The sequence below is a fragment of the Pholis gunnellus genome (assembly GCF_910591455.1).
Source record: "Pholis gunnellus genome assembly, chromosome: 4".
NCBI lineage: Eukaryota > Metazoa > Chordata > Actinopteri > Perciformes > Pholidae > Pholis > Pholis gunnellus.
The window spans coordinates 15,139,382-15,165,633 of record NC_136530.1 but is presented as its reverse complement, the minus strand read 5'-3'; the positions used below and the strand labels follow the sequence as shown (position 1 = coordinate 15,165,633).

General features: G+C 41.5%; 1 protein-coding gene across 1 annotated transcript in view; it reads left to right on the top strand.

Moving 5' to 3' along the window:
- Window positions 1-26,233, top strand: part of fcho1 (FCH and mu domain containing endocytic adaptor 1) — a 53,741-nt gene extending 27,508 nt beyond the window's left edge. Inside the window, exons 7-27 of the mRNA XM_079158668.1 lie at window positions 256-360; window positions 2,727-2,825; window positions 3,601-3,697; window positions 3,941-4,058; window positions 4,255-4,279; window positions 6,178-6,260; window positions 8,352-8,583; window positions 9,378-9,402; window positions 9,550-9,606; window positions 10,451-10,502; window positions 11,830-11,954; window positions 12,343-13,500; window positions 15,715-15,821; window positions 16,182-16,377; window positions 16,587-16,701; window positions 17,101-17,256; window positions 17,342-17,474; window positions 18,072-18,268; window positions 18,829-18,893; window positions 23,719-23,886; window positions 25,638-26,233. Of these exons, the coding sequence (XP_079014794.1) occupies window positions 256-360; window positions 2,727-2,825; window positions 3,601-3,697; window positions 3,941-4,058; window positions 4,255-4,279; window positions 6,178-6,260; window positions 8,352-8,583; window positions 9,378-9,402; window positions 9,550-9,606; window positions 10,451-10,502; window positions 11,830-11,954; window positions 12,343-13,500; window positions 15,715-15,821; window positions 16,182-16,377; window positions 16,587-16,701; window positions 17,101-17,256; window positions 17,342-17,474; window positions 18,072-18,268; window positions 18,829-18,893; window positions 23,719-23,886; window positions 25,638-25,666 (3,342 nt within the window). The 3' untranslated portion in view covers window positions 25,667-26,233. The remainder of the gene's footprint in view (window positions 1-255; window positions 361-2,726; window positions 2,826-3,600; window positions 3,698-3,940; window positions 4,059-4,254; window positions 4,280-6,177; window positions 6,261-8,351; window positions 8,584-9,377; window positions 9,403-9,549; window positions 9,607-10,450; window positions 10,503-11,829; window positions 11,955-12,342; window positions 13,501-15,714; window positions 15,822-16,181; window positions 16,378-16,586; window positions 16,702-17,100; window positions 17,257-17,341; window positions 17,475-18,071; window positions 18,269-18,828; window positions 18,894-23,718; window positions 23,887-25,637) is intronic.
- The last annotated feature ends 19 nt before the right edge of the window (window positions 26,234-26,252 follow it).

Here is a 26,252-nt window from a genome sequence, read left to right as displayed (position 1 = left end):
TGTCTGTTATTTAGAGCTTAAATTAATTATTCAATTCATCTTGACAATTATGGAAAACAACATTTTCTAACTGCTCTGAATAAATCGCTGTTCTTGTTTTGAAGGAACAGACTGAATGCTGAATGCAGTATTTGTAATCATGGGGCAGAAATGGTTCTCATTCACTCACTGCGCTATTCATATTTATTTTAGGATTGTGAATGAGAGTCCGGAGCTAAAGGCCATCATTATCCTTTTCCTTTTCTTTCTCACTAGGCGGAGCTGAAGTCTAAGAAAGCGGCTGAGTCATTCGCGTTGTGCATCGAGAAGTACAACCGCGTGGGTGGAGAGTTTGAGCAGAAGATGAGCGAGTCCTCCCAGGTCAGCTCTGACTCCAGCTGGGAGTCAGTCTCTCTCCCACCCTCTGATGTGGCGTTTTAGATGCATTTCTTCTTCTCTTGGGCTTCATCTTTATCTCCCTGACTCACCCTCCTCTGTAACCTCCCACCACACAAGAACTCCCATCTTATCCTTTCATTCTCTTATCATGTCTTCCCCAAAAATGGAAACCTCAACCACCGACTCCTGAACACCCACCTGCTCGCACACGCATGCACATCCTGACCCTCGCTCATTACCTTTTAATCGCTGCCTCCACACTTCCATGGTTAGTGCTGCTGTTTCCATGGATATCTTCAACAAAGATCTGTGTGTTACATTTGAAATGATGACTGAAATCCTTTTGGCCAATTATTTCTTGTAATAGCTTTGAGGGTGAAGATTCGGTCATTAGTATGAAGGGGTATGTTCCTGGGAGAGAAACGTGTCAAAAGAGGAAACCAAATGAATAACAGATTAGTAAATAAGAGCTTCTTTTTTTTTTAATCAAGCATAAAACTAGAGGGGATCACAAGATGCATTCTCTAAAGGCACCGTTCATGCCGGTATTTTGGTTTATTTGGTCTGGATCAAGGGAAGATAAAAAAACACATTGTGGTTCAGTTGTATTCATGCAAAATTTGATAAAACCTCAGTCACCCAAAAAGGTATTCACGCTCTCTTGAGGTGGTTTTTGCCTGTGTTGAAAAAGAGTTGATGCCCTAAATAGATTATGGGAACACTTTGGCCGAATAAATTCTGACGTAGCGAACATTTAACCCACCTGACTGATCTGCTGTCGGCGTCTCCCTGAATATTCCCATAAAGTGCGATGCTAGTCCTCGTCTCCGGACAACAAGAAACGTGTCTGAGACTAGCCGGAATGAAAGAACAATTACAACTTGCCCAATTGAAACAAATGCCTGAAGACATCTCTCCATTTTTCTTTTGTCGATGGGTTGGATACAGTTGAAAGTCAGTTTCCTGTTTCTGTGTCAGGCGTTTAACCACAGCCCCGCTCCTTTTAGGAGATTAGCAGCAGGTCCTGAGTTTCTTTACGTAAACACATACCGATTCTTTTGCTCCATAGTCACCACAGTAACTATTGATATAAATACAACTCAAGGTCTAATACAATAGATATGCTCTAAATTCCACATAGAGCTCCTTTAAAATAAGTCCCAGTCTTTATTTCTGTTAAATTGACAAATCTAGGAGCAAAATAAAGAAATGTCTAAAACTACAGATTAGTCTGAAGTATCTGTGAGAAACTGGAGCTGTGGCACATGTCTGATGTGAATGAAGTGCCCTGCTGGAGGCTGACGGCAGTAGCAAAGAGTCAGTTTGGACAGTTTTGTCCATTTAATTGGAGAAAAGAAACTGGCAAAGCTCACTGCTCATGAGCTCTCTTCTCTAATAGAAGCCACTGGCATTATATCAAGACAATTCCCCTGAACCAGACAGCGACAAATGAGTTGGCTGAATTAGAAGCCGGATCAAACTTAAATACTAAATGATCGCTGGTTTAAAGACCTGGCAACCCGGTGCCTCTTCTGCTGGCGGACTGCTCGTCTGTAGCTGCTCCTGAATCCGCAGATCTCATTTAAAGTCTGCTTTCACTTTATTGCATGTATGTTGAGTTTAAAGTTTCTGTTTTATTTGATTGTGGTTGTATCTCAGACTGCCTCTGAGTGAATTAAGAAAGTAGCATTTCTTTTTTTCTTTTTTCATTAGGAGACAAAGGCACAACAGAAACAAACACCGCAATACATATTAAAATATACTAAAAACAAGCAAGCAACCACTGAAATAACACAAAACCAGACACAAACTAATAATCAGCGTCTACAGGAAGCTTCAAATATATCCTGTACATCATCAAGCAAACAACATGTTTATAATTAGAAATAAACAATGCACAAGGTTAGTTGGAAACTGGAAGGTTGGCTTCCTCTCAGCATAATTACTGATAAAGTTGCATTTGTTGTTTGGTTAAAAAAAACTTGTGTCCAAAGTATATTTTTTCAGCAACTTAAAGAAACCGCTGTGTTTTAAAGTGGCTTTCAGTTTAGCTTTGAAGTAATGTCGTTGGTTTTGAAAGGATTTAAGTCGCACAAAAAGTCAGAGAATGATGTCGACCCAGAGAAAGATAAATAAACCTACAGTAGAGTTCTGAGATTTCACATGGTGACGTTTCTTTTGTTTTCCTCACTGTGTGTGTGTGTGTGTGTGTGTGTGTGTGTGTGTGTGTGTGTGTGTGTGTGTGTGTGTGTGTGTGTGTGTGTGTGTGTGTGTGTGTGTGTGTGTGTGTGTGTGTGTGTGTGTGTGTGTGTGTGTGTGTGTGTGCGCGCACATGTTTGTGTGAGCAGAAGTTTCAGGAAATCGAGGAGACCCACCTGCGGCAGATAAAACAGCTGATCAAAGGTTACTCCCACTCCATAGAGGACACCCATGTTCAAGTGGGACAGGTAAGCTTTTTCTCATATTTAAAATTAAAGTATAAATAATAATAAAAACTTTATTTATACAGCACCTTTTTAAAAAGAGTTTACAAAGTGCTTTGACAGACAAAGCAGTAAAAGCAAGGCAAATGATAACATGTCATTCAGTGTGTCATAATTTAGGACCCTTGTGTCATTGCCAACAGTTTTCCTTTCTTTTTCTTTTGACAATTTTCTGAGTCACGTTTAGTTAAAGCTCAGCGGGATAACTTGTCACAACAATGCCACACTGGTCAGATAGTCAGAGTTTGCAATTGTAGATCCACTTCTCCTGTTGGATGATTGATGATCATCTATGATTTCTGTCAGCAGCGTTTCAGTTTAATGTCCAGCTCAACTTCCCAAACTGTTTCATGCTAACGTTCACAGTACACTTGAGATCAAAGGGCCTTTTTTTAATAGTCCTACATTAAGTTAGATGCATTGTTGGATCCTCTTGGACTCAATTTGAACAAACAAACAATAAAATAGAAAATAAAAAGATTATTATTATTATTATTATTATTAATAGTAGTAGTAGCACGGCCAAGACAGCAGCAATAGCGTTTCAAACAAGATACACACAAACATTTAAAACACAAAAACAAACAGTATTTCAAACAACATGCATGCAAACACACACAACATTACACACGCAGTATTATCACAGCTTTGATAACAAAAACAATACATTTCATGTCACCTTTTTCTAATACTACAAGCTTTTTTTAAAGGACCAACTAATCATCCTGCTCTGCTTCAGGTCCACGAGGAATTCAAGCAGAATGTGGAAAACATCGGCATCGATAACCTCATCCAGAAAGTTGCGGAGCAGAAGGGCACGGGCAAAGACAGGCCAGGTACAGCTCATCTCACCAGGATGAGGTTCTTTTGTTTCCAGTAGGTGTGAAATAAACACACAACTTAAATCAGCAGCTTACATAACAATAGAAATGTGAATGCACCCACACTGAAAACAGAATTGTGGAGGCGGAATAATAATTCATAGTGACACAAAGAGTGAGTGAATGGTTCGGCGACGTGCGTATATCCGTGTGTTGGTTTTTCTGAATGTCTTTTATCAAACCGCCTGTCATCTGTAGCTGTGGTCGGCTTTGAGGAGTACATGACAGCTCTGCCACCAGAAGGCGGGAAGAAGAGTCGAGCAAAAGCCTTCAGGATCCCCGGCCTCGGCAAGCGGGACAAGGAGCCGGACTCTACGTGAGTGTGTCCGCACGCACGCACGCACGCACGCACACACACACACACACACACACACACACACACACACACACACACACACACACACACACACACACACACAGTGATCTTAATCTTTGTTACTGGCTTCAGTTTGAGTACTTGTTGATAAATGAAAACAAAATACATCTATGTGTGTGTTATTTTGTATTTGCAGAGACTCCGCTGTGCCGGAGACACCGGTGAGTATCGCACATAACTCGAACTAGAACACTGCAGCTTCTAAACCGCTGACTCAATTATCTTTCCTGTCTGACTCCTAAAGCTGCAGTTATCCCTGCAGACAAATGTGTTGAAGAGACCTTCTGCACAGTGGGGAAGAGTGTGTGTGTTTTTTTTGGGGGGGTGGGTGGAAAGAAAATCATGTACAAGTGTGTGTTTGTGGGACAAAGTTGAGCGGGAAATCATGAGTGTGTATTAATGACTTGACTGACGGTGTGGGGTTTCCCAGGTTTATTTCGGTACTTCTGAGAAGAGGTTTTTGAGATACTTTGGCAGCGACGGGGTAAATGCGTAACTGCGTAACTGCATACGACTGTGTGCTTTGGACGCTGCCATCTAACCAACGTGACAGGGGAGAGTAAACAGTGTATACACACACTGACACAGTCCATTCACGTTCTAAGTTCAACATTATAATAGTTATTACTGAAAGAAAAGTCAGCAAAAGTTGCATTAATACTGAATGATGCTGAAGTTAACCCAAAAAGCAAGCTAGTCTGCCGTCTTTAGATCATAATAGTGCGCTAATTGTGTTTTCCCATAAACATGTATGTATTCGTGGGGACCCCAGTAGCTCACCTGGAATGCTGTTGCTCTCGCTTTCCCGCCACCCCGTCTCTCTTTGACTGTTTTAACCAATAACTGGCAAATTCCCAAAATATGAATCAGTGGCTGGATAGGATATAGACAGGAATTTAGGGCAAAGTGACAGCCAGTACTACTTGAAGCCGCATCTAGTGATTTCTGTCCTCTAGAGGGCAGAAGAACGTCAACACAAGCTGACTGATAAACATCGCGGACATTTGTTATTATGAGTAATGTGTTTGCTGTATCAATGAAAACATGTCTACTTAGACATCAAGCAGACAAAGTGATCGTCTCTTTGGAGTCGCGTTTCTGGTTTATTTTCTCGACCAACTCCGGGGGAAATATCTGACCGGGAGCTGCAGATTCACTCGGAGCGACGCCGTTCTCACTGTCACAGTTTTTATTTTTATATTTTTGTAATTATCATTTATTTAGTTTATATTTATTAATATTATACACATATTGACAATGGCTGCCTTAAATCTAACTGTAGTAAAGCTGCTCCTGCAGTTATAGTTTTCTAGTCTAATCAGCATGTATCAACTTACCTGTAAATAAATCTCATAAATCCGATTTTCATTCACTGTGATCTGATACAAAAAGTATTATCAATGGCCACAGTTACACTTGTCATGTGGACTTACTTGACCTACTGAGATCTGTTTACTGAAATCAGATCTAATCAACCACCATCTGTATATGTCCACACTGTCTAAAAATAACTGCTCCCACGTCGTCTGGACTGTAAATCAGACCTCCCTCATGTCTTATTTTGAATATCATGTGACGGCAGCTGACATGTATTCCCACATCCAAATGATTTAAATCAAACTGAAAGCACACCTTAGCACCTTTAGCACACAGCTTTGTTTCACCTGTTGGTACAATAACAGTTGAAGTTAGTTACAGACGTGCACCATCAACATTGGTAGCGTCTGTTTCTTCCCTCACACGCGCTGATAGAAAGCTCTCAGTGGTGCATGTAGAATGTAGGAGTTGAACAGTGTGACAAAGCACTTCTGTGTGTCAGTTATGAGAATTAAGTGCCATTTGTCTCTGTGTTGCTGACCCAGCTGATGTCTGACTTCCTCTCTTTCCCGTGTGTGTGTGTGTGTGTGTGTGTGTGTGTGTGTGTGTGTGTGTGTGTGTGTGTGTGTGTGTGTGTGTGTGTGTGTGTGTGTGTGTGTGTGTGTGTGTGTGTGTGTGTGTGTGTGTGTGTGTGTGTGTGTGTGTGTGTGTGTGTGTGTGTGTGTGTGTCCCGTTCATATAGAATTCACCCCTGGAAGTAGATGATGAAGGATTTGTCATCCGAGCTGACCGCACACCCAATGATATCCTTTTTTCAGCTTACACGTGTTTTGTCAGGATAACTCAACATAATATCTGATTTTAACGTTTCCTTCTTTGATTAATAATTGCTTATAATCATTCTTTGTTTTAGGTGAACCATGTCAGTGTCAACAGATGTTTGTGCCACATTGTGAGTACAATTACAAAAGGAAAAACGAGGCACTGGAGCTCTGATGGATGGATGAACATAAGTCTTACAAAAGATCTGGTGTTTTGATGGTGGTGATGGAGACTGCTGTCTGGGTCTAAAATCTCCCATGAGTCTTCAAATGAGTGATTGTGAAGGCCATACCAGTGATAAACGTGATCATATTAAATCCACTTTGATTTAATGTTGTAAAACAATAAAATATGAAACTTCCAGCAGGGATGAATCATTTATATATGGTCATTGGTATTTATTGGTGGCCTCTGTTAGTCTGGCAACAGTCAAAAGTATTCAGTTATATGAACCACAACAAAAACTTTAATCTGGATGTTAATGTTAACAAATGTAAAACAACAACTTGAGCCTTCTTTAAATTCACTTCAGTTGGAAAGTAAGACTTAAGACGTCTGAAGGATTTCACAAACATACCTCACTCACATGCCCGATGCAATTTGCTCCAAATGAAACCTCATGAGTCCACTGAATAGACTCTAAAGAGGCACTTAACTAAAGAGGAGGCGTTTTTAATTGAAGCGTAATCAGAAGTTTGGAGGCGAGAGGCGGGTTTAACCAATTTCTTAACACAAATGGCCACATTCATGGCTTCATTAACTGTAGAGCTCTAGACAACAATAAAGGTCTCTAACCTATTTGTTGACTCAAATAATTAGATGCATCCCCCTCGTTAAGTAGAGACGAGGTAAACGCCTGCATGGGATACTGCATGAATGAATTGTCCTCTTAACCTAACGCTCCATTTGTCAGGAGCAGCTCTCCGTCCTGCCGGCTCCGAGATAACGACTCATCCTGACTTTGTCATCCCTCACATCGAGCCTTCCGCCTGCTCAGAATAAATGGTTCACGTTCATTAAAACGCCCTCATGCTGCACATGTTCTTAACTCCTCCACGTGCAGCAGAGTGCAGTCCGAACAAAGAGGAAGGGGAGGTGACTTTTGTTGGGGGTGATGGTGCTGCAGGATGTGGCGGTTTGGCTGTTTGAAGCTCTGCAGCAGTCACCTCCAGCACCCTCTGTGGTGCTTCTGCATCTGTTTTCATATCCGTCTGTGTAGCACGGCACTCTGCTTGCCTGCATTTCTTACAGTCTTACACCGACTCAAAATGACTCTATTTGCTCTTCAAGGAAGTCGCAGCATTTGTACAAATAGTAATATTCACTGATGAACAGGGGGAGAAAATACTTGCACCTGCTGGTTTTGAAATGTACTCTCGTGCATTTTTCAGTCTCATTAGTTTTATTTTTGAATATTGTTCTTGTTGGATTCTACAGTACTTCACAATTTCTTTGCAATTTTGTCCTCAAAATCTCACATAGCACACAAATTGAAGAGATCTGTATAAAATATAGTAATAATCACACAGTACCTTTTGTCAGAGCATCAAATCAGCAGTTTACATCTAACTTTTATCAGTTTAATCATTTTTAATATAGTCATTTAATACATTTTATGAAAACCAGTTGTATGCAGTGGTTAAATGTGATATTTACGACACTTTAAAGACTCAGCTGTCAGTTAACTAACAGACGCGCAGTACATTGTCCGTAATTTAATTTTTCTTTCATTGCTTGTGGAAACATAACAGTAGTGCTCAAGAAGTAATTATGCTTCTCTATGCTTCTCACTTTTGTAATGTTGTAAATGTGCAAGGTCATTCTCTTCATGTACAATACTCAGTATACAGGGGAACAGATGCACATAAAAAAACAAAAATAGTAAAGTGCAAGTAGTATAAAGTGCAGTAAAATGAACACGCACTCTTTGCATTAAGAGTTTTGGATAATGAAACTGTTGTATAGTTGAGCCAGAACAATCGTAATCTAGTGTAACGTTAAACAGGGCCCTCTCTTTGTCTCTCTGATTGCCAATAACGCTTTCCTATCTTGATGTGTTCTTGCCAAACATCACTTTTCATTCTTTGCATACAGTATGAGCTTGTTCTCCTTGACCATCCTCTCTTCTTTACGCTGCTCTGAGGAGAAGGAGAACAACTTTTACTCCAGTGACTCGGACTTTGATGACGAGGAGCCCAAGAAGTTCCACATCCAGATCAGACCGGTCGCCAGCAGCAATCGCAGTAACTCCGCTGCCACAGAGAAGGAGCTGAAAGCCACCGTTGGGGCGCTCACCCTGCCGCCCAACAGAGGGGTCCGGCAGCAGGTTGTTTGTTTTTGTGTTTCTGTTTTATGTTCTGTGTGTTTCAGCATCCCTTTGACAAGACATCTAAAACTGTGTGGTAAATGTTCTTAATGCAGGTTACTTAGCTGTTCCCTGATCCAGATCCATTCCCCAAAGAAACTCTGGATGTAGCTACGTGTCCCTCACCTTCAGACTATTTACCTCAAATACTCTGTCCTCGAGGTCTAGAAGGAAACACTCAAATCTCGACCTTTTCTAATGAACAAAAAGTAAAAAAGAGAGTCAGACTTTACATGTTTAAGGATAATTCCTTCCATTGTCATTCTATATGTTTCTTATTGCCAACAACCCTCATGGAAAAACCAAACTAACAAGTAATTGATCCTACTGACCCGATATACAGCATCTTATTCATCGTCTTTTTGTCCAATAGCTATTAAAACACATCACTGTTCCACTGGGACACATTCATTCATTGCGATAAACGTGGGCTCTGCTGCTTTAAATACCCACTAGAGACCTAAATGCATGTTAATTTGCAGCTGATAATAACCCTGAACAAGCACTATTAATTCCTATTTGATTGACTAAAATCTAGTGTCCAGTTGTTGTCTTAATAATTAGGAACCTGTAGTCTTAAAGCTCATCGCCACTAACGAGGCAGGGGAGTCAGAAAGTACTTATAGACTGATTCATTCATTGTTTTGTTTCTTTTTTTGACAGTAATAAACAAACAAACATAGAATAACACCATCCTTTTCTTCTACATGAGTCCACTGTATTGACCCAATCTGTCCCCCTCTCCTGACTTTCAGGTGTCAATCCAGCGGCATCTCTCCAGTAAGTTCAAACAAATGTGTATGAATGTTTTTTTCTGACTGTGGAGTCATTTTTAGTGTTTGTAAATCAGTTACAAATGTGTTTCCTGCACTGTAACTTATAGTACAGACTTGTGAAAGCTGTTGTCTTCTGTTGGTGTCTCTGCAGGGAACTCGAGTACTGCAGGAGGTCGATCAGAAGAGGGCGAAGTTGCCTCCCACGGGGGTGAGTCTGGTTTTAGTCTCTCATTTTCAATAACTATCTGTCTGTCTGTCGAGCTCTTATTTGTATTTATTTTAGTATAGAGCTTAAAGTTTATTATTCAATTATTAATCAGGAAATAACTCTGCAACTATTTTGATATATGGGAAATTGGGCTCTGGGACTTTATAATATGATTGTTTTTAGCAATTTTTGGATTATCATCAGTCATCTAATGTCATGTTACCTGCAATGGAGGTTTGAATTTTCCATCCTTACATTTGTTTGTGGTTCATTTGAAAAGGATGAAGACCATTTCTCACACACGCTCACACAGAACCACGTCTGTAGGATTAAAGACATTTTTTACTTCCTGCAGCATCTCTCTACCATGGTTCCCTCTAGACAGAAAATCTCGTCACTGGCTGACCTTGCATAAACAGCCACCCTCCATTAGTCACGCCCGGGCCCTCTGCTCGTGCTCCACAGCATGTTTTATCACCGAGAGGTTTGCTAGCCGCCAGTAGGTTAGGCTGGAGGCTACAACCTGCTGCTTCACTGCAGCGGGGAGTCTCTCTCTCTTCAGCCCAGAGGCAGCAGGATTAACGATGAGCGTCTGATTAAAGCAGTTGCTCTGCAGCGATAGTGGCTGGAGCTGAGTGAGACCGGGCTAATTGCTGGTATTTATCACAGAGAAAGTAATGGCTAATAGGTTTTCCCTCATGTTGTCCTATCTCAGTCGATCTCAGCCTCCCATCAACGCTGCGACGAAGAACTGCTGATTAGTCCTGATGAGGAAACATTCTCTGCAGTGAGCCTGTATCTCATTGTGTGTGTGTGTGTGTGTGTGTGTGTGTGTGTGTTACAGATGGAGAGCAGGAGGGCCTGCGCAGGTCCACCTCCAGTCCTGATCACAGCAGGTGAGATTGCTACACCCTTCATATCTCTTGTCCGTCTCTGAGTGGTGGAGAGGTAGACATATTTGGAGATTAAATTGCATCATCTGTGGCCTTTTCAGAGGTTTGAAGCTCCTCAGGTTTCCTCCTCACAGTCTCTTCACTGTCACCGTCTTACCTTCGTCACCTAACTTCTCTCACTGTTCTCTCCTCCGTCTTCAATTCCTCTACAGCTCAATTAGAGCACCAACATTTACTTTTACTTGATTTTAGTTGTGTGTTTTTTTTAAAGAGAAACACAACCAAACAAACAGACCAGACCTGTCGATACCTGAACATTACACCCATATGTCTTATTACAAAGTGATCGGCATTGATCTGCTGCACCACTGTACTGGGACGGCTTCCCACAGGAATTTGCTTCCATTCAGCCACAATAGTTTATTATTAATGAGTTTCAGGGTGATGAGGTCTGGCCTGTAGTCGGCGTTCCAGTTCATCCCAAAGCTGGTGGATGAGGTTCTTCTACACCTGGTTTTATGCTGGCAGGCATTGTCATATTTAAACAGGAGTCTTCATCAAGCTGTTGCCACTAAGTTGGAAGCACACTATCGTCTGAAATATCATTATATGCATAAATATTTAATTTAATTGGAACTAGCAAGCCAAACTCAGCATCATTGATGCAATAACCGTTAAAATATGCAGATAACGACGCACATTATCAGTTTCTCCTGGAAGGCATTCACAGTGCCCCCCTCCGTTGTTCCCATGAACAGTGACAGAAATAGTTGTGTTCAGAGAGATTAACAAGAGACCTCGGGAGAGGAATCCACCATTGGCTTTTTTCTCACCTCCACATAGCTGGCCAGTCACGGTGTGATGTGGGTGTGAATATCAGATTGCTGGTTTTGGAAAGTTACACCCACTTTTAAAAATATTCTATTCATGAGGTTTTCTTTTACAAACTCAAAACAATAAAGAAACGGATACAAAAACAGAAAGTAACAGTAAGTTCAGCTTACCAGCTTTTGAATACAGGTGCTGCATCTTTGTTCCACAGGCTTAGAATGCTCTTTTTAGTGCTTACCGAGCTGTATTATAGTGCCATGGTTCAAGCCCATGGCGTGTTGTGATCAACCTATTCCTGGGCAAGATTTGTATGTTTCAAAACTCTGTAAATTCCATTGGACATAGTTTCTTATCTGCAGGTATGCCATATTTCTCTTTCAGTTGAGCAAAGGAGGCATGCCCACTCTTCTGTTCTCACTCCTCCTCCTCCTCATCGCTCCCTCAGTCACTCCTTTACTCTCCCTGATTTTATTTCTCCTTCCCTCCTTGTTTGTACCAGGTTGAGCTCAACAGCGTCTGGTTCAGACAGTCTGTTCGGACCACCGCTGGAGTCGGCCTTCAAGTCCAAAAGCTTCGACGGTCGGGAACAAATCAGAGAGCAGATCGCTTTTGTTGCCTCTGAATGTAAGAGTTGTATATATTACACCCGATACACCCACCGACATACGATAGAAACCAAACAAAACTAAATAAGTTGCCAGAGTAGCAAACAGTCCAAGCATGCCTCCATATGCAGCATCTTCAGTGCCCTCATAGAAATGTCCGTATATTGTCACAATCCGTAGATGTACAATGAGTATTTAAAAGTTAGTTCAAATAGTCTGTACATAAAGCCACATTCAGGAGGGGAACATTACTAAATAAACTCACTCATTCAGTCATTTGCTCTCTATTTGTTTTGTACTGAAACTTTAATTTACCACTGAGTTCTTTGTGTGTGACTGGTGTTGATCACCGCTGATGTTCTGCTCTGTATTGATACCCTGTGATGTGTTTGGTGTGCGTGTGTCAGACGCTGCCTTCTCGTCCGACTCCTCCTCTCCAGAGAACGTCGAAGACTCTGGCCTGGACTCACCTTCCCATCAGCCCCTTGGGCCCTCCCCTGAGCCGGTGGGTTGGGCGGCTTGGCCTCCTGTGTCACAGAGTAAAGAGCAGATGCAAACACTGGGACGACCCGTGGACCCTTTCCTCTCTGCTTTCCGTGACCCCTCACCTGGTCGTAGTCCTCACCTGCAGGACAACCCTCCTGCCAGCGTCTGGTCCGTCGCCTCGTCACGTCCCTCTCGTGTCCCCCCAGATATGGACCTTTCATCCATGCGGTTCCCTGCTTTCTCCCAGTCCCTCCCCCCGCCCGAGGTGGAGTCGTCGGTGTGGAACTGCAAACACATCCCCCCCGAGGACCCCTTCCTCGCTGCGTTTGAGAGGACCGACACCCAGGAGACATTAAACCTGTCTGACGCCTGGGCGCGTCCACCGCCTCGCCCAACCCAGGAGGGCAGGCGGATGGATGTGCGAGTGGACCCGTTCTCCATCGCCCTCACCGACACCAAGACACTCCCGACCTCCTCCTCCTCTTCATCCTCCTCTAATCGTAAGAACAGAGACAGGAAAAGAGACCAGAGCCTCCCTCCGCCTGTTACTTCTGATGACCCGTTTGCAATCACGATGATTGGCAGCCCAACGCACCAGTCGTCGCTGGCTGCAGCAGCTGGGTTAATCTCTGCACGCAGCAGCAGCATCGGCAGCGGCGGCGGCAGCGGCGGCGGCAGCGGCGGCGGCAGCGGCGGCGGCAGCGGCGGCGGCAGCGGCGGCGGCGGCGGCGGCGGCTCTACCAATAGCAATAGGCTGGTACTCGATGCCAATTCAAGCTCTTTGCCCACAGCTCAGTCCAAGAAGGAGCTAATTCACTGGAACTCTTTCCACAACCCGTTCAGTGAAAGTGTCTCTGGAGGGCAGAGCAGCTCCAAAACACAGAAAGAAGGAGGAGGGAAAGGAGAGGGAGGTGGCGAGAGGAGGAAACATCGATCATCAGACAGTGAGCCACGCAGGAACGCCCCTCCGCTCACAAGGCATTCGGGACCACAGGAGGATCTGTGTTTTTCCACAGATAAGGATCAAGACTGCCTGGATTTGAACACTCAGATATCATGCAGTATCGGCTCGCACAAGGGTACTGATTTGTTTATTTATTTTCAGTCTTTTTTGATCATTACGTTTTTATTGAGGTTGGCAGCAAGTTCATCTTTTCATAATTTTAGGGTTACAAGAGTAGACATACTAAAAGTGTAAAAAATAAAATGATTAAAACAATTTAAATGAGGTCTATACAAAAGTGAGATAGAACAATATGACATTAACATGAGGATCTGAGCTATGATTGAAATCTGAGTCAGGGTCCAAACGGGAAACTAGCTTTTAATCTAAAAAACGAGTCGTACGCTGCTATCTCTACCATAACATTTACATTTATCCATTTCCAAAGCAACGTACAAATGAGGTACAATCCAAGTCACAGTAGATCAAGAAGGAGAAGCAGAAGTGCTGCAACACTCAGTTGCATGTTCCACCGAACACAAAAGGCTGCAGGTGTATGAGGCAACACATAGGTGCATAGAAAGTTACATTTTTAGAGAGAGAGATGCATAGAAAAAGGAGGAAGAGAAGGAGGAAGAGAGATCATATTAGATGAGTAAGAAGAGAAGAGGTACCACTTAAAAACAATTTGTAAAACCAAGAAGGATCTTGTTGAAGCGGATCGAGTTCAGTATCTTGTTCCACCGCCAAGTAAGCCGCAGTAGACGAGTTTGGATTGAAAGTTTCTGCCTCGCAGTGACGGTCTGATTAGTCGGCGTTCATTTGCAGATTCGTACTGAATGAGAAGGTGCTAGTGAGCACTTTATAGGTGACCATTAACGACTTGAGCTTAATGGAGAGTAATGAAATGTAGAGTGACGTTTTGGACCATTGGAGGAGGTTTTGCTGTGCATGCTGGCAGTCCTGCCAGAAGGTCGTTGCAGCAGTCAAGGCGAGAGACGGCCAGTGCCTGTACGACAATCAATCATTCAAATCTGGAGTTTTAGCTGTTTACATAATTCACAAGGCTGTAATCGAACCAGCCACACTAACTGAAAATGCACATTATGATATATTTAGTATTTAAGATCTACTGCTTTAATAAACCGAACAATCTACCCAGAACTTTCAGAACGAATATATGAATAAAAGAATTTTCATTTATAATGCAGAACGTTCACTTCAGATTTCTGATTAAAGCGCCTCCCTGCATTGAGTCAGCCTTTCTAATGAGTCATTATGAAGCCTAATCTTTCCAGCCATCGTTAATTTCGGGCTTATTCAGCTTTCATCTGTTAAATTAGCTGCAAGGATTTTATTTTCAATGCGTGTTACCTCGATGAGGACAGAAAGTCTCAGCTGGGATAGTTTTATGGTTATTATTCAACTGAGGATTCATTTAATCACAGGTTGACAGAGTGATGACGATGCTCTGACGTTTGATCAACAGAAACTGTTTGGATTAATTAATCATCAAAGGTTATCCAGCAGAAAGGCTAAACATGACCTGGTTCTCATTTTTAAAATGTGAGGATTCAATGCTTTTTTATGTCTTAAGTGATCGTAAACTAAATATCTTAACAGTTTGAACTCCTTAGGCTCCAGGAAATTGTTTGTGAAAAAATATATATATTTTTCCACTATTTTCTAAAATTTGTAGACCAAGCGATTAATTGATTAATGAAAATAGTCATTGGTTGCAACGGATTTTGCAAGGATTAGAGTTATAAAGCATATTAAAATGCTCATTTCATCATAAATACTTATAAATAAATATTTTGTCAGTAGAGAAGGAACAATCTAGTGAGAAACGCTGACAGCCCGTCCCTCCAAAGCCACTCCCCCAAAATTATCATAATGAACTTAAACAACAAACATGGACATTGTTAGTACTCACAGCTTCAAGCTCGCAGCTTGTGGAAGACTCCGGTGAGGCACAATAAATGCATTACATGTATTGATTGCTGTCGGGATGTAATGAGAATTTCAACAAATATATAACAAAGTTTGTTCTAAAATACATTACCCACCCTAGCATCATGGAAAATGAATGTCGTATCATCATGAATTTTTTGGGGGGTCTTTCTTACTGAAGAGGAACATAAATGAAGAATATTCAGATACCAACAGGATGCTAAATCCCTCAATTAATCCAATACAAATATAATGTGCTCGTGTTTTGTGCCAGCTTGTATTTGGCAGCGCGGCGTGTTCCGCTGGTCTCCGGCTGTTCTGAGAACGACTTCTGACTGATTTTCGAGGATGTCTTTCATAATGTGATGTCCAATTGTTGTTTTGATGTGTTTGTAAGGGTCCAAGCACAACTTCAGACAGGACACAACTGAAGTGGTTGCAGCTGCTCCTCCGAGAGCGACCCGAGCCAAGAGGACGTCGGGCCGACTCAGCGGCTGCGAGAGAGTAAGTTCTCAGCTAATTGAATAAATTCATATTTTCTTAACATTATGTTCGCCCTGATACTCTTGTATTATTTAGATACGAAGAGTATCAAAATTATAGACATAACCTGTCACAGTTTTACTGTTTTCTGTAAGCAATACAAAGAATGAAAAAGGAAAACTCTTTTTTTCAATCTAACTCACTGCTTGTAATTCTGTATCAATATTACCTTTCTGGTGGTTCTATCATTTATAACATTGTTAATATCAAATGACCAAATTCATGTGAACTGTATAAATGATAACAGTCCCCACTGATGCAGTAGGTCAGTAAGTCTTCTCTCTGAAGATTGAGCCAATATTGCCAATTCTTGTGCTTCAGTCCCGGTCTCTGTGCTCCTCCCCGCTGCCGGAGCCCAGCCCCTCCCTCACCTCCTCCTCCTCCTCCAGCCCCAGTGAGTGGGGTCCTCAGGCCCGGGACACCGACTGGGGGGCTCAAAACCGAGCGCCTAGTCCTGCCAGAGTAGGACAAGCCTCACCTCTGCCTTACCAGCACCAGGACTACCAACAAAGACAGTGTAAGCCTCAGCGCATGAATACAGTTTCACAACAGGACGGATGTTTAAAAAACAAGATATGTGTTAATTAATGAGCTTTGCATGTGCTGGCAGGCAGATTTTGTTACCTTCAAACAGAGCCAGGCTAGCGTCAAACAAATGTCAAACTATTCTTTTAAACGTGACTTTATTCATGATAACAGCAGGATTATCACATTTGTTCTCCGCAGTGCACCTGTCGCGAGGTCCCAGTCCCATTTCGCTCAGCACACAGGAGGCCTGGCCGGTGGCAGCAGCCATAACAGAATACATCAACGCCTACTTCAAAGGTGGACAGCACAACCGGTCAGCATGAAAACCTTTTTCTTAAAGATCAAAGAAAAACATATCTTGCACTTCCTCTGCTCTTAAGGAGGAACTCTGATCGTCCTCTGAGTGTAAGTGTGTTTGCAGGTCTTGCACAGTTTTAGAGACGAGTCTGATTCCTGCTTTGCCCGGTAACGTTATTGTCCTGTTTGCGTCAGTCAGACCGGTCACATGATCTACATGTCATGCTCTACAGGATCAGACTCTACTGGGGTGTTACTGCTCATGTGAAAAACATTTCCTTTTGTATGTGTGGAGTCTGATAAATGATATCTCTTATTCTGCTGCATTGGACGGGTGGGGTTCCGATTTGTATTAATTGTTTTGGGCGGCTTATTAACAGGATTTATTTCGGCTTGTGTTTCCTTCTTTCTCCAGCTGTCTGGTGAAGATCACTGGAGACCTGACCATGTCCTTCCCTGCTGGCATCACCCGGATTTTCACAGCCAACCCCAACGTTCCCGTGCTCAGTTTCAGACTGGTGAACATTTCAAGGATCGATCACTTCCTGCCAAATCAAAAGCTGCTCTACAGGTCAGCTGTCCGTCCGCTTGTTGAGTCACAACTGTGTTTTTAGCTGTAATGCAATCCTCACCGCCCTGCCGCTGTGTCTCGACAGTGATCCGTCTCAGAGTGACCCAGACACCAGAGACTTCTGGTTCAACATGCAGGCTCTGCAGCTCTACCTGCAGCGAGAGGCTGAACTCAACCCTCAGGCCTCGTACTACAACATCGCGCTGCTGAAGTATCAGGTCAGGACTTCAAATTAGTATTCGTCATTACTATTTCTTTCTGCATATTTGGGCCATTTTAATACAATTTCTCGATATTATTTGCACAATTAATTTTAGCTATGTTGGATGGTGTTACCAAAAAGTTAATAAATATTCAATAATGCCTCATTTTTCAGGTCCCTAATTCACACATTTGTCCCAAAGTGAAACAGGAATACCCTTGAAAGAAAAGCTCCCTTTAAGTAAATCTTCGTTCACTATCCGTTTATTATTGGAAACTTTATTTTTCCTTGTAGACAAATATCACATTTCTTCTTTGCTCTGGCTTCAGGACTTTGCGCTACTGATAATTGGAAGTGTATTACCTGAACACTTTCTCTATTTTAACTACTGTAAACTTAGTACCAGTCATCATAGTTTCTTACAACTTCAAATAATACATGGTGTTCTCGAAAACTAGAAATTAAGGGCCCGTAAAATAAAGTGTTACCAGATTTTGTAAAATCCATTCCTTCAGTTGACTTTAGTCAAACCTTAAGATGCCTCCAAACCTGCTCTGGAATTTATTTTTTGTCTTAAAACCATGTCAACAGAAAATCTCCGTTGTCTCCTCAGGTGTCCTCTCAGGACCCGGGTAGGGCTCCCCTCCTTCTGTCTGCAGAGTGTCAGCGTAGCGGCACAGTGACGCGCGTGTCCCTGGATTACCACTGCTGCCCCGCCACCGCGCCCTCCACCCAGCTCGCCGCTGTCCAGGTGCTGCTGCCACTCGACCACACTGCCACAGATCTGCAGTGCCAGCCTCCCGCCTCCTGGTGAGTGATGGAGTGATAATGAGCAGTTTCTGATGACTGGCCGTCACCTGTAACCAGTGTTATGGTCTGCCCGGTTATCGACTTGATTATTATAATGAAAAAGATTATTTGTAATGCACAACTAGAATTATAAATGAACCATGTAATCATAATATAACACAAGTCTTATTACAGTCGTATGTATTTTAATTTTATGCACTTGTTGTGATTGTTTTCATTAACGATTAATCTGTTGATCATTTTCTTAATGAATCGCTTGTTCTATAAAATGTCAGAAAGTATTGAAAAATGCCCATTAAGGTGACGTCATCAACACTCCAAAACCCGAAGATATATTCAAATCAAATGTCAGAGTATCAATCAAGGTATGGGAAAAAGTAAAACGACTTGATGATGGAGCTAGAGTAAAGGTATATATCTTTGGTTACTGCTCTAAAAGTACCAGAGTACACACTGATTGTCACTGGTGTCACGTCATTTAAGAATGTAAAGGTGACTCTGATGGATCAGGATCAGGAGAAGCCGGTTAGGCCTCGCTGACTATTTATCTTCCTCTGCAGGAACGCTGAGGAAAGACGGCTGCTGTGGAAACTACCAAACATCTCCCCGACCAACCACAGCAAAGGTCAGAGCGCTGCTGCTCTCTTTTTTACCTCTTTGCTTTTATTTCTTTTACCCCTTATTGAACCAGGAGAGTTTAATACAGAGAGGGAAACCTACACACACAGATGCACATGCTCACACCTAGTCATCTATCTAACTTACAGCCTGTTGAGTGTCAATCATGAGCTTCCATCTCATTAAAAATTAGAGCTACTTCTACTTCATTTCCTTCTTGTCGGGTTCACATTGCGTCAGACAAGAAGTGAGTAATTAACATCTCTGCATTCCGCATTCTTCTGTTCTAACAAAAAGCTAAAGTCTGAAGGCGTGTCATTACCTTTTAACAGCAGCATTAGCATTTGAACGTGCCAGCTGCTCTCATCCACCAACGCAAAGACAAGCATAAAATGTTCCTCTTTTATTCTGTCAAATGGATTGCGGCTCATATTTCACAACGTTAATGGTGCACAGATAAGAGACGCCGTATAAAAGAATCTTTCAAAGCTCTATTTTAAGATGGGAAAGTCTAAAATATAATGAAATTGCTTGAGCTTGAAGTTTCCTTCACCTGACTGTGTCAGACACCCACATTTATTATTTTTATCTCATTATTTCTTTTCATCTAAGGCAGGGGTCTCAAACTCAATTTACCTGGGGGCCACTGGAGCTAGGGTCTGGGTGAGGCTGGGCCGCATCAGGTTTTCAACAAAAAAAACGCATTTATTAAAAACAGAAAAAAAAAGAAAAAAAAACTGTCTTCAATGCTTTTGCTTCTGCTATACCCTACACTTTTTCAGTGCTTTGGTTCCGGTTTTCCACAAGAAAAGCTCTGATAAAACATTCCACTGTTCTCAAATATCTTAATTTTTAATTTTCTACACAAAATAAGATGAAAAAATAAATAAACAAATAAAGAATAAAGAAAATAAATCAATCAATCAGTAATAAATAAATAAAATAATAATAAAACAGCAAATAAGAAAAACTTAAGAAACCACATATAGTTGGTGGGTAGAGAAATTATTTTTTTTCAGATTCAAATTAACAGTATTAACAGTTATTTAACCTTTAACATGAACATTAATGAAACTTTCAACATGAGCTGTTCTGAACATGGCTTCTCTTGCCTACTTTTGGCTAGAGGTCTGGCAGCGCTTCCTCTTGCATAGCCGAGCCACATTTGGCTTGAGGGAGGAAGCAATTGAGACCCTCAGTAGACTTTGAAGATGCTCATCAGTAAGTCTGGTCCTGTACTTGGACTTATTGAAGTTCAAGGTGGAGAAGAGCTTTTCACACAAGTACGTGCTCCCAAAAAGGCACATGGTCCGCTTGAACATTCTGGAAAGCTCAGGGAAGCTGGGAGTCAATTCTCTCAAAAATTGCCCAAGCTTGTCTGCTCTTCCACTCACCTCCCTGAACTTGGCTTTGAGTTCAGAGTTGCACTGCAGGTCAATGAGCTCCATTTGAAGCACAGGAGGGGCATCTTGCACATCAAAGGAGAAGGGGTCCGCAAAAATTTGAAATGTGGCTCTGTGCGTCTTGAAGTCTGCAAATCTGTGGTCAAATTCCTCCTGTAGCTTCAAAATGGCATCAGCATACTTCTCACCACTGAATGGTGTGCCTGCATCCACAAGTGCCTTGCATGCTGGGAAATGGCAAAGGTTTGTCTGAGATAGCTGAACTTTCCATAGCATAAGTTTTGTGGAGAATGCTCTCACATTGTCATAGGCAGCACTGACAAGTTGCCCCTGGCCTTGTAACCTCTTGTTCAGTACATTAAGCTCATGCGTGACATCAACAAGAAAAGCTAAGTCCATGAGCCATATAGGATCACTTAACACAGGAACAGCCACCCCATTCTTCTCCATGAAGACTTTCACTTCTGCTCTCAACTCAAAAAATCTCTTCAACATGTTTCCCCTGCTGAGCCAACGTACCTCGGTGAAGTAAAGCACGTCCCCATATTCTGACTCCATTTCTTCTAAAAAAGCACGGAACCTTCTGTGTTTTAAGCCCCTGGATCTGATGTGGTTGATGCATTGCACAACAACAGACATCACGTTGTCAAATTTCAGGCATTTGCTGCAAAGGGCCTGCTGATGGATAATGCAGTGCAGAGCTATGGCTTCCTCCACACCCTCCTCTTCCAGTTTTTTTTGAACAAGTGCCACCAGTCCATTTTTCCTCCCTGTCATTGATGGCGCTCCATCAGTTGTTATCCCAACAAATCTCTTCCATGAAAAACCGGCATTCTCAATGGCATCACACAGCTGGTGAAATATCTCCTGAGCGGTGGTCTGGCCATGCATTGGCATTACTGTGAGCAACTCCTCTGTCACTTCAAAATTGTCATCAACACCACGGACATATATTGCGAGCTGGGCAGTGTCAGTGATGTCTGTGGTCTCATCAAGAGCGACTGAGTATACACTGAAACATTTTGCTTTCTCACACAGTTGATCATAAATGTCACTTGACATGTCACAAATGCGCTCTGCCACGGTGTTGGCAGAAAGGCTGATGTTGCTGAACTGACCTTTCTTTTCTGGACAGACAATACTTGCAGCCTGTAACAGGCACTTTTTGACAAATTCACCTTCTGTAAATGGCTTTCCTGCTTTAGCAATCATCTCACTAACCACATAGCTAGCTTCGACTGCTGCGTTATTCTCTTTGGTTACTTTCTTAAAAAAATCTTGTTGCTTCAGTAGACATGTTTTAAGATTGGCAACTCGGTTGGCTCTCTCATCTCCCTGGTATTTTGCATAGTCCTCAGCATGTCTAGTTGTGTAATGACGTTTCAAATTGTATTCCTTATGCACCGCAACTTTCTCTGTGCAAATAAGACACGTCGGAGTGCCCCTGTGCTCCACAAAGAAATACTGAATTTCCCACTTTTCCTGAAATTGTCTGTGCTCATCACCAACCTTTCTCTTCACTGCAGGCTTTGAGAAAGACATGTTTGGGGCTGTGTAATATATAATTCCACTAGGTATCGCTGTTGTGTTGAAGTTTAAGTTTTAGTGTTTAGCTGACGTACAAAGAACGTAATTTCCGCTGGTACCAGATTGGCTCAGGGTCCTGCGCCTGCATATGACGTCGAGCACGGCACAGTTAGTGATTGGTTGAACGTCAGAAACCATGGAAACACAAAGTGTTTGTGGTGGCCGTTTAATATTTATATTATAAGTTCTCCCTATAAACGTGCATTTTTTTCACACTGACAGGATCAGATAGTTACAATAAGTGTCCGACAACATACTAGAAAGGAGAAATGAACGTATGTCTACCTTTAGCTTGAGATCGCTGTTTGTTGCGAGAGCCAATCAGTGTGGAGAGTCTCATAACGTTACTGCACACAGGTCCTGTGCGGTGTCCTGCAGGCTGCTGTGCCCGCTGCAGTTTATGGAAGACAGAGTTTACCGACAACCGTTTAACGACCAGGAGAGTTTATGTTTCGCAGCCGGCTCTGGAGGGAGAGAGCCGGTGAATCCCCTGTGAACTTCCCCTGACCGGGGGAATGGGACTGGACCGGAGTTCGCTGGCGGTTTACCTGACCGGGAGTTTCGGAGGGAGAGAACCGGAGGAAAACCGACGAGATTACATACAAAGTCAATGCAGACCGGAGGTTGTTTATTTTTTTCGCGGGACTGGACCGGAGGACTGAACCACTGCTAGCTGGCAGGCAGCCGGCTCAGAGCAGCAGCACTGAAGGATAGAACTGGGGGAAAAACCCACAGTTTACCGGCGGCCGTTTACTGACCATGGGAGTATTTTTGAGTATTTTGCGATTATTTTTGTCGCTTTTGCTGTGAACACCCCTTTAGTCCACACAGCAACAGAACAACAACAAACAGCGATCTCAAGCTAAAGGTAGACATACGTTCATTTCTCCTTTCTAGTATGTTGTCGGACACTTATTGTAACTATCTGAGCCTGTCAGTGTGAAAAAAATGCACGTTTATAGGGAGAACTAGGGAGAATGTGACGCCTCCAGAGGGTATCATGTACCCAGAAATGACAGCGGAGCTTCGGACTTTCAGAGCAGTACAGCGCAGTGATGGTGGTGATCTCAGTCATGGATGATGAGAGAAAAAGCAAAACAGGCGGGCTCGCTCGCGTATGGGCGAGACAAAATCGTGTCAATTGTGTCCGGTGTGCACACAGCTTTAAGCTGTCATTTCTGGGTACATGATACCATACAGCATCCATGTCAAACTCGCGCGGGCCGCACTAACATTAAACTTTCATATCAAGGCGGGGGCCTCAAACTAGCGTCCGGCGGGCCGCATTTGGCCCGCGGGCCGCGAGTTTGAGACCCCTGATCTAAGGATATATTACGACCTCGGTGCGACGCTGCAGGCTTGGAGAACACAGAAAAAGATACTCTTCGTAGTTGTCACTGATGAATGGGATTTCAAATGTTTATAGTTAGAAGTTTTCTCCAGTTTATGAGCCAAAGACAAAGCACTGAAAGGTCATCGTAACTCCTCCCTGCCCCTGAAAAACAATGTTTCTTTATGACTAAAATGTTCAAAAGTGCTGTTTTACATGAATAATGTCTGGCAGTGTTAGTCAGTGATTCATTATTTTACTGCACGTCTTGTAAACCGTTTTGCAGCTTGATGACGACTAAAAAGAAACTGTTCAGTACTTAATACAAAACTGAAATAGAATAAAATACCCACCGATAATATACGATAAAAGTCAAAATAGTAATTCTAATAATAACTTTAAAAAAATCTTCTTTTTTTAAGATGAGATTTGAGAAGTGATTTAGAAGATAATCGTGAGACTGCATCTGAAGTATTTCACTCTTGTCTCTTTGCCTGCTGGTGTTGTCCCAGGCTCGGGGACTTTGTGTGCCAGCTGGCAGTGCCTGGAGGTCCCCCGCGGTCCTCCACCCAGCCTGGCTGTTCAGTTTGTGGGCTCCGGGGCCTCGCTGTCGGGCATGGACGTGGAGCTGGTGGGCAGCCGCTACCGCATGTCGCTGGTCAAAAAGAGATTTGCCACAGGTGATACTGAACTCACACATCTATACACAAAGGGAGATAAATATACATGCAGTATACCAATCAAATTAAATGATTTCCTGCGTATAGAAATGTACCTCCTGATATACTATATAACGCTTTGCCATTATTTTTTTATGGCATATTATATTATGATTTTTTAGTTACATTTCTATGACATATAATACTATGAATATACTATATTATGACATTTTTTTATCAAATTCTATGACATGATAATATGGCTTTTAATGACTCACTAAACTACGACTTGTTTATGACATTCTACGGCTTTTTTATGACATACTATAGTATAGTAACTATATTATCACATACTATATTCAAGTTCATATTCTACCTAGTCATTTTATGACTTACTATATTGTGACTTTTTTTGACACACTACACTGTCTTTATATGACATACTATGCTATGTCTTTTATGACACAGTATGTCGTATAAAGCGAAAATAGTCAAAGTATAGGATGTTATGAAAAACGTCATAGTATCGTATGCTATAAAAAGCCATAAAAAGTTGGTAAAATTCATCGTATAGTATGTAGTATGAATAAAAACATATAAAAATGGTATAGCATGGCATAAAAATGCAATGGAAACATCTTAAAATATCATAGTATATTGTGTATCATAGCATAAAGTAATTGTATAGTATATAACATGGAATCGATGAGTTTGCCATAAAAATTCCATGAAAGTCAAAGTATAGTATGTCATAAAAACATTTTTTTTAAGTATAATATTTAATAAAAATGCCATAAAAACATCATGAAAGTCATGTTATAGTAGTATGTCATGATTGATATCATGAGAATGTCATGGTATCGTATGTCAAAAAGAATTCCATAAAAATTCATAGTATAGCATGTCATTAATAATCTCATAGTATAGCGTGTCATTAATAATCTCATAGTATAGCGTGTCATTAATAATCTCATAGTATAGCGTGTCATTAATAATCTCATAGTATAGCGTGTCATTAATAATCTCATAGTATAGCGTGTCATTAATAATCTCATAGTATAGCGTGTCATTAATAATCTCATAGTATAGCGTGTCATTAATAATCTCATAGTATAGCGTGTCATTAATAATCTCATAGTATAGCGTGTCATTAATAATCTCATAGTATAGCGTGTCATTAATAATCTCATAGTATAGCATGTCATTAATAATCTCATAGTATAGCGTGTCATTAATAATCTCATAGTATAGCGTGTCATTAATAATCTCATAGTATAGCATGTCATTAATAATCTCATAGTATATAGTATATAAAAGTATATTATGCAATTTAAAAAGAAGCCATTAAAACGTTATAAAATAGTCAGTCAATAGTTACAATGTCATAGTATAGTATGCCATAAAGACATTATATAAAAGTGATATATAATAAAGTATGACATTAAAAAAGTTATAGTATGTCATAAATCATTTAATAGTATATTTTGTCAGTATAGATTGACATCATTAAAAAGTCATATTATAGCATGCCATAAAAAATCCACAAAAAAATCATAGTAAACTGTCATAAATGATAAAAAAAAAAAAAAGTCTTAAAATGTCCATAATTTATCATAATTTATGCCATAAAATCTTCACAAATTTTGTTCTAATAAATGTCATAAAAAGTCATAGTATAGTACGTCGTCAATGGAAATAATAAAAATGTGAAAGACTGTATGTCTAGTCTAGGCAGAGGCACTTTCCGTTTGATAATGTATTCTGTTTTATAGGGAAGTACATGGCCGGCTGCTCCTTGTGAATCGTGTAAAGCACCATCACTGCAGGTTCAGAGAACTTTGCACTTTTTTCAAGTCGAGTGCCAGACGGAGGAGGAGGAGAGAGGATTCATGGTGAGAAAATAAAGCTGAAGACTGACAACTCAGCCTTGAAGGACAATGTGCACTTACTTCTGACAGTGTCCTGCTGTTTTAGGACCAAGCCTTTTCTTCTTCTTTGCCTCTAATTTAAGTTGTGTGTGTTGTACACTATATTGTCCTGCCTTCGGCAGCAGGACAACTCTTTTCTATTGATTCTCCTCTGTTCAGTGTGTTCTGAGACTGCAAACTGAGCTAATGTCAGAACCGTTCTTGAATTAGAGGAAAGGAAAACATGTGAATAAAGTTATCTGGAACAGAGTTGCCATTGAAACTAGGATTTTTAAATTATGTAAATACTGTAGAAATCTCTGGCGCATCTCAACAGATCAAACGAGTCATGTGTGAGCAAAATACCTTCTACCAAACTTTAGAAAAAGACATGTTTGTAAATTTGATGTTTGTTCCAAATAGAGGTTTTGTGATGTTGATGTTTAATAAGAATAAATGTGCTCAAACATTTTTGGTTTA